The sequence below is a fragment of the Agelaius phoeniceus genome, chromosome 6 (assembly GCF_051311805.1).
Source record: "Agelaius phoeniceus isolate bAgePho1 chromosome 6, bAgePho1.hap1, whole genome shotgun sequence".
NCBI classification, from domain to species: Eukaryota; Metazoa; Chordata; class Aves; order Passeriformes; family Icteridae; genus Agelaius; species Agelaius phoeniceus.
This window is the reverse complement of record NC_135270.1, coordinates 43,354,961-43,370,216: the sequence shown is the minus strand read 5'-3', so window position 1 is coordinate 43,370,216 and position 15,256 is coordinate 43,354,961. Positions and strand designations below refer to the sequence as shown.

The window sequence follows — 15,256 nt, the reverse complement described above, 5'->3', positions numbered from 1 at the left end:
GCTTATTAGCACAAATAACACCACTTCTGCCTTGATACCAACAACACACCAGCTAAGCAAGCTCAGGCTGCATGCACACTTGGAGAGGAAAAACAAGCAAGGACAAATGCACCACACAGCATTTTACACCTGGCGCTGTAAAATCAGTTCTCAGATGTGTGGGCAGCAGCAGCTTTCCCAGGGCACTACCTTCCCCCAGCTGTTGGGACTGAACCTCTTAGGTGGGAGAAGGGAGCACTTTGAAGAACTCTGATTTAAGAAAAGATGCACATTCAGAGCCAGCCAGCGACAGTTCTGAGGCAACAGATCTGTTACATCATTTAACCTCTAAAGCCTCAATTTTCTCATTTCATAAGTATGTTTAAACTACCTTTTCAAGAGATGTGGTGATGTATTGTGTTTATACGGCTGTTCTAAAATTACATGCAAAAGTATGTTTTAGGCATTATTATAACTGTTAGAACAACAGGGACTGAATAGGGACTGTTTTCAAGAAACACTTGTTTCTTGAAACTTATGGTGAGAGAAACTCACAAGAATTTGAATGCTAGTTTTAGCCAAATTCCAGTGCATTTTCTCCACAGAATTGATTCTACAGTGTCCTGATAGAATAGGAAAAGGCAAAATTGCCCTTAATTTGCTATATAAAACTGTGCAGGACTAGTCTTTCATGTTCTTTACAACAGATGATTTTCAACTCAGTCAGCTGCATATCAATGATCAAGTTATCTTTTCCCTGCATTGAGTTTTGAAACCCTATAAAATTCAAATCTTACAGCAAACAATGTGTAATATTGCCTGGATTAGATCAAGTTCACATTTTTTTTCCTTATAAGATTCAATAATATGTCCTGTTTAGGATGTTCTTCCTAGAGGCTTAATAGAGAAACAATTCATTTTGCTGTAGCTGATGTAGTATGAAACAGTTGTTAACCTTTGATGAGAAGGTTACATGAGATACCAAGCTTGGGTAAATTATACTGACAATTGCCCTTGTTTAATTGCTTTTGAGTAGTACTCAGTATGTCTAAATGTGTGGTGAATTATTATTGTACCCTGCTGCTATCCATTAACATGGAGATCAAGAATTTTATTTTACTTTTTTGATGCAACCATAGAGAAGGTGATAAAGGCTTTAATTGCAAACAGATTTATTTTAGAACCTATTAGTGCAATTTATCCAAGCATACAGAAGATGGGTTGGTCTGAACAAGCTTGTACATTTCAAGCTTCTTATAAAAGGCAAAAATCTGTATTGCCAATTGTTACAATCTACAAAAATGAAAGATTTTAGTCTCTTTTGGAATGAATACTGAAAACCTCACACTTGTCTTATTTGAGTCTTGGTTATTTCAAGCCAAGAACTTCACTGGAGATGATCTTATTTCTTTGGCTCAGCCAGAAAAAAACTTCACATTACCTCAATTCCTATGTATTTAGTATTAAAAAAAATACTAAGAAACAGAATTGAAATTTTCTCAGCATCAAAAAAAGTATCCCTAATCTAATATTTCTTTGTTTATTCACTCACTGACAAGACTGTGTGACAAAATTTGTGTGACAATTATTAGTTCTGAAATCCTAAGAGAAGGTACTGCAAAAAAGGAAAGGCAATTCATCTCAGGTTTTATTGAAATTATGATATATTACATAGCCCTGGATGACATATTCTACCTAAACACTACAGTCAAAAGGGAGAGTAAAATTAATATCAAGCAAACCACAGTATTTGTTTGTACAGTGTACAAGAACAAGCATTAGCATAATATTTATTGCCATACAGGATGTTTGGATAGATGCTGTGAGGTACTGAGAGATTTGATTGTTTAACATCTAATAGCAATTCACAGAACCACAATGAATCCTAAGACAAACCTGGACAAAATAACAACGTTTCAAGCTCCAGAATGTATTTTAAACAGAGGCTGCATATTTAGAGATTAATCTTTCTTGTGAGCTATCCCATTTGCTTCGAATTAGAAACCATTATTTTTTTATTTCTGCACTTAGACTGAAATACTAGGGTCTGACTGCCAGATGTATAAAACTGGCATATGTGTATTCTGAAAAAATGGTGTCCACTATACCAAACCACTATGATCTTAGTAGATGCTTCTGTGACTCAGCAAAGCTCTATCTTTTAAGTTATAGTATTTAGTTGCCCTTATCTTTAAGATAGGTTTCAGAAAGTTACCAAAATGTAACTTCCCACTGAACGTCCTCCATGTCCTCTAATTCTAAACTTCACCCTCTGTTATCCCACTGAATTCAACAGATTTGAGAGCCAAACTCCCCAAATTATTTTCAGATTGGTGACTCTAATCAGGCTAATTTATGGTCTAATCAGCAATTTTACTATTCATGCCAACATTGCCCTACCAACTCTTTCTTCCATGATCCAATCAGCTTCAGAATGTTCAATGACAACTGCAAAAATACTAGGATCTATGCACAAACAGTCACTGAGTGAGGAGTTAATGAATCCCTGTATCAAAGCACTGAGCTCCCATGCTGCCTGAGTGGAGCTAGGGATGTAAAATCCATCATCTTTAGCCACAGGACACCAGAGTGCCATTTCCTGCACCGCTGCATTCAGCGCCGCACGCTCCTTCAAACACCTGGGGCACACAGGGCAGGCAATGGAGCACAAAAGAGAGAGCTGGGTGGGCACTGAGAGGGCTGGGTGGGCACTGAGAGGGCTGGGTGGGGCACAGTGGATAAGGGTGCCAGCCACGAACAGGCACGCCAGGGTGAAAACCTCTCCCGTGTTCATAGGTTTAGTCTCAACTCATGGCTCCTACCAGAGACTCCCGCTCAAGAGTTAGGAGATAGCAATAAATGGGCAATTCCTATGCACAATATGAACTAGTTAAAATATATTAAAAATGGATTATTAATCACCTTCTAAAAATAAAAAAAGAAGTACCAATAACACGTTTTAAAGTTGGCTTGAAAACTGAAAGTCCGTTTCCTCTCTTCAAATTAGTTTCCCTTTACTAATTCTTCTGTGCTCTAGGGAATGATAAATGCAGCATGCACAAACACATGGGACTTCAGAGACCAAAAGAGTTTAGGAAAGGACAGGAAAAGACTGAGAGCATTTTGGGACAAGATCATTGTGTATTTAAATAGAATGCTTCCATAAAAAAAAAAAAAAAAAAAAAAAAAGGCTCTTTGGCAGTTTTACACCAGCTGGCAAAACAACCCATGACGTGCATATCTCAGATTTGAAACTCATTCAGATATAGCCTCTCTCAGGCTATAACAATGCTGAAATCATATATATTTGCTATGGGGATTTTTAATTCTATAAACCTGATATAATGGGCAAGCAGCTACATTATAGTCCATTTCTTTGTGCAGATGATCTGCATATGGTAGTCTGTAATACATTCCCTATTTTCAAAGTAAATGGTCAAGAAAAGAGGCCTTTATCCAGGTCAAGACTAAGTAGGACAGCTTGACCCTGCCTAGAAACTGAGGAACCCCAATCTGCTCATTCTCTTACTCCTCCTGAACAAGGATGAAAAGAAAATTGGAGAATCAAAAGTGAGAGAACTTGTGGATGGATATAAAGACAGTTTACTAAGTGAAGCAAAACCATACTGCTTCCCATTCCCAGATAGATACTGAGCCACTTCCTGGTAAGCAGGGCCTCCACATTCATAACTCCCTTGGAAAGACATAGGCCATAAACCATCAGCCATCAGCATCCCTTCTTACCCTTCTTTTCCCTTCTTTTTTTTTTTTTTTGCCAGGCACATTATCTTATGGTACGGAATATCATATGGTCAATTTGATTAACTGTTCCAGCTGTGCTTCCTTCCAAATTCCAGTGCACTGACAGCATAGTCACTGACTTATGAATTCATTATGGTTTGTCTTTTAACTTACAAATTAGTTTTTAGGGTAATTTTACCATCTCCAATTCTTGTAAGCAACATAAAGAAATGGAATGCCATTAAGATGACAGCCTCGACTGAAGATGACTATCATCCTAAGGAAAGAGGAAGATGTGAGTTAAAACTTGCATTTAATAACACAAATAATTATAGAAAGGACGTAAACACTTGTGAAATGCTCTGTAAGACACTCATAACCTATTTGTCATGTAATAGCTCAATGCTTGTTAGTCTCCCAAGTTATTCCTTGCTGCCAGGGAACAGTACTGCCACCCCAATCATTGTGGTGCCAGCACTCTATCTGGCCTACACAGCACAGCAGAAACCTGCTCCACTGTAGCAAGGGGAGGTAGGACACTTCTTAAGGTACTGCAGTATATGGACACATATGTCACATCTTAAATGAGGATTTTCTTGCCAATCCCAATTACTTTAAATGGAATGCAACCTAATTTAAGTTAAAGGTATCCATTAACAAGTTAGTCTGAACTTCAAGAACTGACAAATCACAGTAACAATTGTTTATAAATATATATAAGATTATGTGAAGCAGGGACTTGAGGAAATCTTCACACACTAACGTTAAATCAAAACAGTTCTTCCAGTCCTTCATTTGGCTCATTTTCCATCTTGCCTAGCAGGTCAGCAGTCAAGGTTTCAAGTCTTCAAGCATACATTAATTCCCAGGTGATACCTATTAAAGATGGTATATTCAGAAGTCTCTGCCAGAGAATTTACTCCTAGCAGAAAGCTACATTCAGACAGTTTTTATATGTTAATAATCACAAGAGACCTGCAGAGCACTCCCTCAGGATGGTTGCTAGATTTGTCATGGTACAAAATGTCTGCACACAGTTTGTTCTTTTAGACCTTCTAAGGATTTAGACAATATAATCTTTTGCTTGAAAGCTCATCCTAACTCTCTCCCCTTACCAGCAAGCAGCCTAGTCACTCTCATTCACTAGCGGTTCACTTCCTCAGCTAAATGTACTATACAAGATGTCTACTGCACTTAGAAATTTTATAAATAATTTCTTGCCTCAACAAAGCAGCCTTTGTTGCATTTCACCTTTTTCACTGATTGCTTCACTATAAAACATCTTTGATTGAACATGTGTTCCATACCAATCTGTAAGGGCTCGTAATTTGTATAAATTAAATTAGGAGAAATGTACACAGTTCTTTGCTGTTTCATGAAGGAAATGAAGCATGATGGGCATTAAACACTTTGGAACTGATAACTGCTTAACCACTTCTGGTACTCTCCAAGAACTGTATCAAACTCTAAGACTTTACACACTGCTTGAAATCCTGGAAAGGCAAGAGTAAAAACACTGTTCTAAATAGACATCAATGTAAACACAGTCAAGATATGGTAGATAAAATTATTTATGTTCACAAAAAATAAACTTGAACAAACTTAGGGTTCTATATAAGAATAAAAAAGGTGGTCTAACATGATGAATCACCCTAAGAGAAAATGTAACTGTAACATCAGTAAAGACAGCTAAAAATAAAGCAAAACACAAGATAGGATATTGAAGCAGATCCCTCACTTTTTTCATGGTCTATAGTCTCTGCTGATACTGCCTGCAATATAATGCAGGTTAGTCTTCAGGAAACCCTGCTCTTTGTACTTTTTGGATACAAAAATGTAAGCCTGTTAATGCTCAGTCTCTATTCAGCCTAGAAAAGGCTGAAATATCTTGCATCAAAGAGCTTTTGGTTTCAGAAAAGTAAGACACAAACTCCCATTGTATTTTGCCTCCATTTATTATGTCAGAGTAGCCCTTAAGTTACTCAGTTCATCATATACTCTCTGGTTATGATAAGGACAACCCTGCATCTATCCCTCTCCTGATTCTACATCATCTGCTTCTTCTGTGTCTGCTCAGATGACATGCCACTGCAGTTTGGAAGGCAGACTTCATAGAGAGGAGCCAGAATTGGTTTTACAATTGTAAAATCCACAGATTTGGGCCAATCACAGTATAACTGAAAAGAAAATAAATTATTAAAAGTACACATTCATTTTCATCAATTTATACTTATTTTCATTTAGCAATGCCATCTCCAACTCAGGGAGAACTTAATTTTTGCTACACTTATTGCTTTAAATCCTATTTAAACACTATTAAACTATTATTTAACTGTTTAAATACAATAGAATATTAAAAATCAGAATGGGCTACAGCAGATTCTGTAACCTTCAGTGGTAGTCTAGTGCTAAATGATGGATCCCCCCAGCCTGGGTCTACTTAAGCAAAACTCATTCTAAAATCATTAATGTTTTTGCCCAAATCTGATTCCTTCTTGTGGGGAATTCACAAACTGGAAGAGCCTCACAACACCATTCTGAAGATCCAGAGGGTTGATGGCAGTTTACCACACAGAACACAATGAGAGAAAGCAGACTAAACCAGCAGCACACATGAATGATTTCCTTCTCCACAATTACTGCAAGAATGACACCCATCACCACTTGCAGCTGTTCCTCTCCCCATTTCATCTCTATGTTTTGTATGTGATGAAGCACCAAATACAAGGTGTAATGGTGCAATGTGAATAAACACACAGAAGCATTGAACCCATAACTCAAGACATGCAGTCGTTTAAGTATCCATTGTGGAAGACAATTTCCTGGTGTAGGTTTGGACTTGTGCTTTAAATGAATTGTTAGAAAAACAAAAAAAAAAAATCATAAGGAGGAATCTAATGCTCTAGCAACACCCATTCCATGTGCTACAGTCTGTTCACACAAACACCTCATGCTTCATATGCAGCATTGATCGGGATGGTATGCCATCCATTTCTGCAGGGCTGCCACCTCATACTTCACTGTAAGGCAGGAGAGAAAATAGTTTCTCAGAGACTGTAATTTTTTGTCATATAAAACAGACATATTAGTCAATAAATTCACACAATATCTGAAAGACTCATAATTAAAAATGAATTCTAACAGAACAGCTGTAAATTAAACAGATAAATATGCAACTTCAAAATAAAATATCTTCAAATCTACAAATAGAAGAGATCAATGGACACTCCAGAACATACATGATATTAAAAAAACAGGCTAACTACTAAAAGGTTGCCTTAGAAGAGTATGAGCAAGTTTTACACTCTTTAAAATATAATCAGATCTTGATAGACCATAGCCATTACTATTACTTTTGGATTAGATTTTAGTTTAGTGATGCACATTAGAAAACAATGATCATCAGGTGGCTTTTGCCATCTGTTATCACCAATACAACACCCAGGGAAGTCTGAGGAGGTCAGCATCCAGTAAATAGCATCCAAAAGAGTCTGTGAATGGAATATCTAAAAAGGCTCCCATAAAAGAAGTGTCCCCAGGATTTTTTATTAACCCAGACAAATCCCTGTCACTTTTTTTATTACTATTATCATTAAATATAATTGCACCTGAAAAAGTCAAGATGCCAAATATATGTAAAATAAATTACATTAGTATTTTCTCCTTCTCTTGTAATTTGCTTTATGGTCTAAGTAGTTGGGTTTTCAAAGTCTATTTTATTATCACTTTAATCTGTTTTCATAGCTCTGATTTTAAGATCTATTTATCCCACATTTCTATTAAAATTTTACCCATGCTGCCTTGTTTCTCTTGACAATCGAAAATAGCCTAATGGGAGATTTTGAAGAAAAGAAGATGGACAAAGTTTTTGATTATCACAGCACAAGCATGTGGTAGGTTTTAGACATTTACAAAAGATCTTGCTCTCATGAAAAGTTTGCATGCAATTTGCTAAGAGATCCTAAATGGTCTTGCATTTTAACTGTCATTTCAAGTAGCACCTTTAACTTCAGATTTCATTTTTTTTCCAAAATAATCCTGATGTAAGCTCTCTTCTATTTCTTTGAACCATAAACCGGAGATAACAGTCTTGCGGACATTCAAGAAGTCAATAACACTTTAAAAGTTCCTCTTCAACTTTCCTATTGCATGTCACAGCATGAGTCTCAGACCACATTCTTTATTTGAACAGTTAGGTAGAGTCAGTTATATATATGATGATCAGTAATGCCATACCCAAAAGAGCACAGCAGCATGCCTTTGCTCCTCATGAATGACTGGCAAATCCTCCTAATCCATCCTCACCACAAAGGAACAAGAGAAATTAAAGCTGAACTACTTCTATATTTACTGCTAGTGAACAGCTTCAAGGATAAAATTGGCCAAACTGCACAGAAAGCATTCAACAGAACTTTTAGCAATAGTATCAACCACAATTAGTAGTTTTTATTTAAATATCTGAAATAATCTGAAACTAGCAGCATGCCATACAGAGTAATTTGAAAAAACAATATGGAAAAGGAGCTGAAAAATTTTCATTATGTTGTTTTCCAAAACTGATTGGAAAGAGAAAGCAATGATTTTCTTTTGTTATTATTTTTTTTTAAATGAATGCTTATGTCTCAGGTTTAATTTATTTGTTTCAGTCTAGTAAACAAAATTTTTTATAATTAAAAAAAAATCAGTCATTAAAATGTTCAATTAAAGGTAGGGAAAGGTTTGAGACCAAGATATAGAGAAAAAATGTGTGTCTTCATCATTAATGCTGAAAAGAGTCATTGTGCAAATATTTATCTTAGTGCAGAACTTAAATTTCTTTTGCTGGTACTTGTGACCATTTCTCTTCTTCCTTCCACTGACTACTACAAAGAAGAGCCTGACTTTCATCTTCCCTATAACAACCCATTAGGCATTCAAGAGCAACATGATCCCATCTTAGACTTCTTCTACAGCCTTAACAAATTCATATCTCTGAACCTCTCCTCACATGCAAGAACATTGTTTTCCAGTTAACTGATAGCATTTTACATGTTATAATGTAACACCTGAAGAATATACATTGCCTTGCTCAGACACATCAAGTCACATTTGCTTAATTTGAGTCACAGAGTTCCAAGCAATTAGGCTCAGCACTGCTCACTTTTACAGTCTTCTGGGGTTCTTTTTATTTTGTTTTTAAGAAAGGAAGAAAACCTGGTTTTATATGAAAAAAATGCCAGGGTTTGATCTCATTTTTATTCCAGCACAAAACAAACAAAATATTTGGATATATCACAAAAGAGAAAAACCAGAATGGGTGACAGTCTAATGGCTTGAGACATATCTACCCCATTCCAATGAATCTGAATTTTACAACAGGATTCAAAACAAAAACCACTGAAAATGCTGGCAGTGAGCACCAGAACATTGTTTCTGGTTGTTTCAGAACCACCCTGCAATATATCCAGTGCTTCAACACGATTCTGAATATGGCAAACTCCAGCAGCAGACTAAGGCCCTTCGTCATTCACATTAGGTCTGTTTTGGCCCCTGGCATTCCTTCCTGTTTACTTATATCTTCAAGGTTCCATGAAATGTCAACATATCCCCAGCTCATTCAAAATTTGCAAAGGGCCCAACTGCCCTTCCACTATGAATTAATGCATAATACATTGCAAATAATCTGAACGTCAAGTAACATGATTAGCCTCTACCTCTGGTAAACCTCTTGGCTATCTGCCAGATGAAAACAAAGCAAACAGCCTCTTCTCCTCCCAAAGAATCACAAAGTAACAAACCCCAAGTGTTTCCAGTCCTAGTGTTCTCATTTTCTCAAGTAATTCAATATCCTAAAACCCCTTTTGCTCAAGCTCTCACAAAACTCTTTTCTTTTCTTGCAAAGCCATGTTGCACTAACATAAAATTCTTATTCTTTTGAGCTACCCTGCTAAAGCAAGCATCAGCTTGAGGATCTGTTCAGTTCTCACTTAACTTTCTTCATGAGGAAAAAACCAACAACCTATCATTCCCTTTTTACTCTTTGCCTTCCAAGAATAGTAATACTTCACCAGAAATTCAGCTGTGTTCAGGACTGTGAATATGAATCAGTAGATTACCACTGATGCAAAATGTTTCTTCACTTTTTAAACAAATCCTGCTATTGAATCACATAAGGCTTTTGAGTTTTGTTTGTCTCCTTCCTCCCCAAATACTTTTGGCATCAAGATTTAATTCTCTGTGCATCCCATTCAGCAGTTCTACAAAACCCTAAAGAACTACTATAGGCAGTTTAATCTGATGAGAATTGAAGACATAGAAAGTACAGAATATGACACATAGTATTTTAGAGTAACAGCTTTCTTCAAACACATATCCACTTAAGAGAAACCCAGGTCTGGGAGAGACATGGGCCTGTCTGTACTCACTATGTGCAGCTGCAGAAAATCACCGAGCCCAGGGGCACTGTCAATCCGGACAAGAATGCCATCCTTCACTGTTGTGCTGAAGCCCACAGCAAGACGGTCTGTCCTCGTGCTTGGTCTGTCATTAGCTGGCCAGGTGTACAGGATGAGACCTCCACTCTTCCCAAAGATATATGTGGCACCAGCTACAAGACACAAAACCAAAGAAAAGTCTATTAGTTTATTAGTTACTTATTTGCCAAGTCTGGTGGTAATCCTATGACTTCCGAGAGGAACAACTTAAGCAAGCACATGCTTTCATTAGTTACAGGAGTGAAACCAAGGTGTCCTGCTGGCCAGGCCTGATGAAGTACATTATTAGTTCCTCAATAAAGCCATACAGCATTCAAGACAAAGCTAAGTGAGGAGTTTATCAAAAATAATCAAGATGGCTTATCAAGAATGAATGATTTCATTAGTGCTAATACCCCAGACAAGGCTGGACAGGACACTGCTGTACAGGGGCAAAAACCACAAGCCACTCCTGTTTCAAAAGCATGGGATTCAATCTTATAAGACAATTCAAATGAAATATTTCCCATTTCTTCTTTAGGTTGGACTTGCCTTCAGCTAAAGGCTATTCACACACAGTAGGAGACTACACTTTTCTCAACACTTCATGAGATTTTTTGATATCTAGTCCACGTATTTCCAGCACCATTTGTCTTGTCACAGCTGAGCCTGGGAATTTGTTCCTTGCCCTTGTTTTTAAGGACAACACCAAACTTCTCCCATGCTGAACACTGTCCTCCCACATTCATGAGGGCCATCTGAGCTGAGGAAGGCAGAAATGCAAGTGAGGAATTATTATTGCAGACAAGGAAGCTGAGAAGCTAAAGCATTTGGAGTTCACATTCTGACTTGTACTCAACAGTCTGAGTTAGAAGCAAGATTTTATAACTCAGCAGTTATAAAACTGGCCCCCGAGCTTCTTAAAAATATATATCTAAAATTCCTTTTCCTGTCCAAATCTACAGGCAGGCCAGGAACAACATTCCTCCATGTTTCAGGCACTCATTGCACCTCATTTTTCTGAACACTATTACAATGGTTACAGAATAGTAAGCAAAAATAACCAGCTTCTGTTACTGCAACAATGACAAAACATATGTAGAAAGTACAGGCAATTACTGGGTACATTTTCTAATCTGAGTGTAACTACAACTGAGGGTTACAACATGGATCACACAACCCTGTACAGAGTAAAAGTAGATAGATACAGAAACAGGTAGGATCATATCACAGTAATTTCTACACTTGCCTACAAAGCTGCAGCTTCACTAAAGCTCTCTATGACCTGAATTCCAAATAAATGCTACATATTAGTAGAAATAATTGATACACTTCTCCCTTGATGGAGAGGCTTCCTCTAGAGATCTCAGAACATATTACCAAAACAGACATCAAAAACTCAGCCACCTAAAAATGAAATTATTTGTGAGCAGCTGACTCAATGACAGAGTGATAATGAATCATGTTTCCTTCTTCCCTTCCAGGCCTGTGCACATCCAACAGAACATGCCCTCAGTAAATTCAGACAAATGTGTCCAAAATCAGGGTCACATAGGAAATTTCAGTCATAATTCTGAACTACCAATAAAGAATATTCTGGCATTCTGGAACTGTGAACACACACTTTCAGTTGAGAAATAATAATTTTACAGATTTAGTCTCCTCATTTAGCTTTAAACTCCAGACAGAGGGTGTATGACTATTATAGGATGTGTAGAAAGAGGTTTTGTCTGTTTGCTTGAACACATCCCCAGCTCTATCTGCAACCTTAAGGCAAGACAGCTGGAGATGACCAGGTAGTGAATTACCTATGTCCTCTCCCCATGCTCAGGTATAACAGCAGGCCCCCTAAAACCACACTACAAATATACTCCTTCAGTTTATCAGTTTGTTCTATAACTTGTGTATGTTTTTGCACTACAGGCTAAACCTAGGCACAGCAATGTGGTAAGCAAAATTAAATTTACTTATTGTTGATGGCTTCACAAATTAAAACCCACTTATCAAAATGACTCTCACTTGAATTTCAAGTTCTCCTCCTTTCCTTTGTACTGGCTATCAGGCCTTTCAGCAGCAAAGACGAGCTTGGAGGTGAGTTCTTCACTCTTTATGAAGACAGATTACTTTTTTGCCTCTCTAAGAGCCATTTGGCTGCAGGTAGACCATGTCAGTACTCCAATGAGAGCCAATTAGAACCAATTACATCCTCAAAAGCCTTTCATGAGACTCTACTTAACCAGATCTTATTTTCTCCTCACAGAGCATAGATTTTGCTTCTAAGCCTAACCTGACAATATTTAGTACTTTGGTACTATGGCACCAAGGTTGCTAAGGTAAGAATCAGAAACACTAAGAAATAACACAGTATAAATCTGCCTCTGCTGGGTCTTATTCCAGTTTTCTCTGAGATGGCTCTACATAATGCTTCATGAAGAAATGTAGTACTCTGGTTCAGCTGGGAATGTCAGCTCAGTTCTGGAGTTCACCTGGTCCACAGGCTGTCCAATTTTACTGTGATGGATTTTGCAGTCATATATTCTGGCAAGGCACTGAGTCCTTGAAATAAAGATAATTCAGATGCAACAACCAGAGCAGCACTAGCCCAAACAGACCTGTAGGCAGAAGTCTGATGGCCAGTAATTGTTTCCTTATTTTCCAAGTCATGAGAGATGGGCCACATGCTTTATCTGTGTGTAGATGAATGTACAAATTTGTTGGATATATTAATGCCCCTTCCCTTCACCAACTTTTTGAAGACAAATAGGATATCCACTGACATTTTTGGAAAGAGATGCACATTAACATTGTGCCAGTATATTTTTTTCTCCAAATTATGAACAAAATAATCATTCCAGTCTGAAAACATAAGGTTCATCAAGTAAAAGTGAAAGTATAACAAGAGTTAGTACCACAATGCAATCAACATAAAAAGAAAAGATAACACAAAACCCCAACCATGCAACACAAACACACTTGACTTAACTACTTTTATTTGACTGCAGCAACCATGAGTTTATAGAGTTTGAAAGTTCAAAACAATTGAAACAGACAAAATGAAAGCAAATTATAACCCTGGACTTCAGGAAAAGAAATTTCAGCTTAACCAGAACTGGACAAGACCTGGACAACAGTATTGGATTGGACTTGCTTTAAACTGGTGTAAGCTGGCTAGACCAGTTTACCTCCAGCAGTCCCTCCTGATCTTAAATCAATAATTATCCTTTCTTTTTGGTGTTGCAGAGAATTGTAGAATAATTAACTAAAGCATTCTGATTAAAAAAAAATCTGGTGAGATGCACATCTCTTCATCTTGATATCTTCTTGTACCTAAACTCTGTTACAGTCCTCTTTGTAAGACAAGAAATAATAGTTTTCTTCCAAGATACTTTCTATTCAAGACTGACAAGAGACTACACTCTTAATGAGCAGCCACTTTAAATTTAGTTTTTCTTCACTGTTAAAGGTTTCATTATGTAACTCTTTTAATATACATTAAAAATCTTTTAATACACCACCAACTGTGCCCTAACAATAGAAAAGTCAGGACTGATCAATTTCACTGTTTTACAATGTATTGTTACAATGTTTCACCACTTCAACTATATAACACTAAATTCAACCTATACCATGTAATAAAGAAGAATAATAAAATCAAGGATACAAGCATACAAAATTATTGCCTCAGTCAGTTTTGTGAGCAATCTCACTTCTCATAGTGCCCTAGGCCAGATTACTGTACCAACACATAAAAACAAAGGGAAGTAGAATATTTTCAGGTGCTTTACATGTTGCATGCAGAATTTGGTCAGCACTGAGTGCTCAGAGAACTGAAGAAGTACATAGGGAGGAAACACTCCCTACAGATTTAAGCTAGGACACCATTACATGTTTAGCGTATACAAAGCTTATAAACTCACAAAATTTAGTGTGGCAGAATGGCAGTAGACTTCTCCCAGAAATTACATAATTGTAGCTTATATCATTGGTGTTTAGAGATCAAAGATGGGTATGTTACAACACATGTGACAATGTAGTCTGCGTATCTATCTTAGGTAAATTATGCATTTGTTAGGTATATTCATGAATAGAGCTGCTATTCATCTTCAGTCAAAACAAAATAGTTTGAGGCAGAGACTCCTCATGGAAAACTTCTAACAGAAAAGTCATAACTAAGATTATAAACCACAGCAAATAAAGCCTACAAGTGGGGTGTTTTAAGAAGTGTTTACTTTAAGCTGGCACCATCAATTGTCATTTTAATTCATAATTGCCCAAAGACTTCAAAAACCTATTTTAAGGATGAGTTTCTTCAATCAGCATAGTACAACTGCAGCAAAGTAAAGTAGAAAAGTAAAATAGTAAAGTAAAAGTAGAGTCATAGAAAACAAGTCTATTGCATCTGTGCCAATTATAACTGCTATGCCCTGCACTCCTGTGAATTCCCCCACATTAAATAATTGATTGCAAATTATCTATTTGCACCTACTAAGCCATCAAAAGCCTGATTTTCTCAGCTACATCACAGCACACACACACATTTTCCTACAGCCAAGAAAATGTAACATTTGGAAGGTATTACAGTGTTTATGCACTGAAGGGTTAACTGCAGCAACTCTGCACTGGGAGGTGAATACAAGTTTAACATAATTTAAATGCTACACCTCATATTTTTACAACTAAAAAGTACCCTTAAAATGCAAATTATGAAGAATTCAGGCCAATTCAAAAGCTGCAATACTTACTTGAGCACCTTTCAGAAATCTGCCCCAAAGGTGGAAAATCATGAGTGGTATGGAATGTTGGAGGGCATGGGCTACCTTTTGAGGCCTTTTCTGCTTCAGTGATCTGGAAGCTCACCCCTGAACAACTATAGGACCCTGATAAAGTGACAGAATATTTGCAAAGAGAATGGTGTGGCACCTCCAGAGATGAGCCCTGGAGACATATCCTGTGCCTCACACAAATACCTGGATGACCACCATGGTGCTTGAAAAGCAAGTCCTGCAGCAGCACAGCACCCTAGAAAGGATTGAGTCTGACAATGGAATTCATTTCAAAAATAACTTTGTAGACATCTGGCCAGA

At 37.2% G+C, this 15,256-nt stretch overlaps 1 protein-coding gene across 20 annotated transcripts in view; it reads right to left on the bottom strand.

Annotated features, from left to right (window-relative positions):
• The window catches only part of NRXN3 (neurexin 3), an 868,815-nt gene that overhangs the window by 231,902 nt on the left and 621,657 nt on the right, over positions 1-15,256 (bottom strand). For all 20 annotated transcript variants that reach the window (XM_077180570.1, XM_077180572.1, XM_077180566.1 and 17 more), the window contains one exon: positions 10,125-10,306. In XM_077180570.1, coding sequence (XP_077036685.1) covers positions 10,125-10,306 — 182 coding nt within the window. The remainder of the gene's footprint in view (positions 1-10,124; positions 10,307-15,256) is intronic.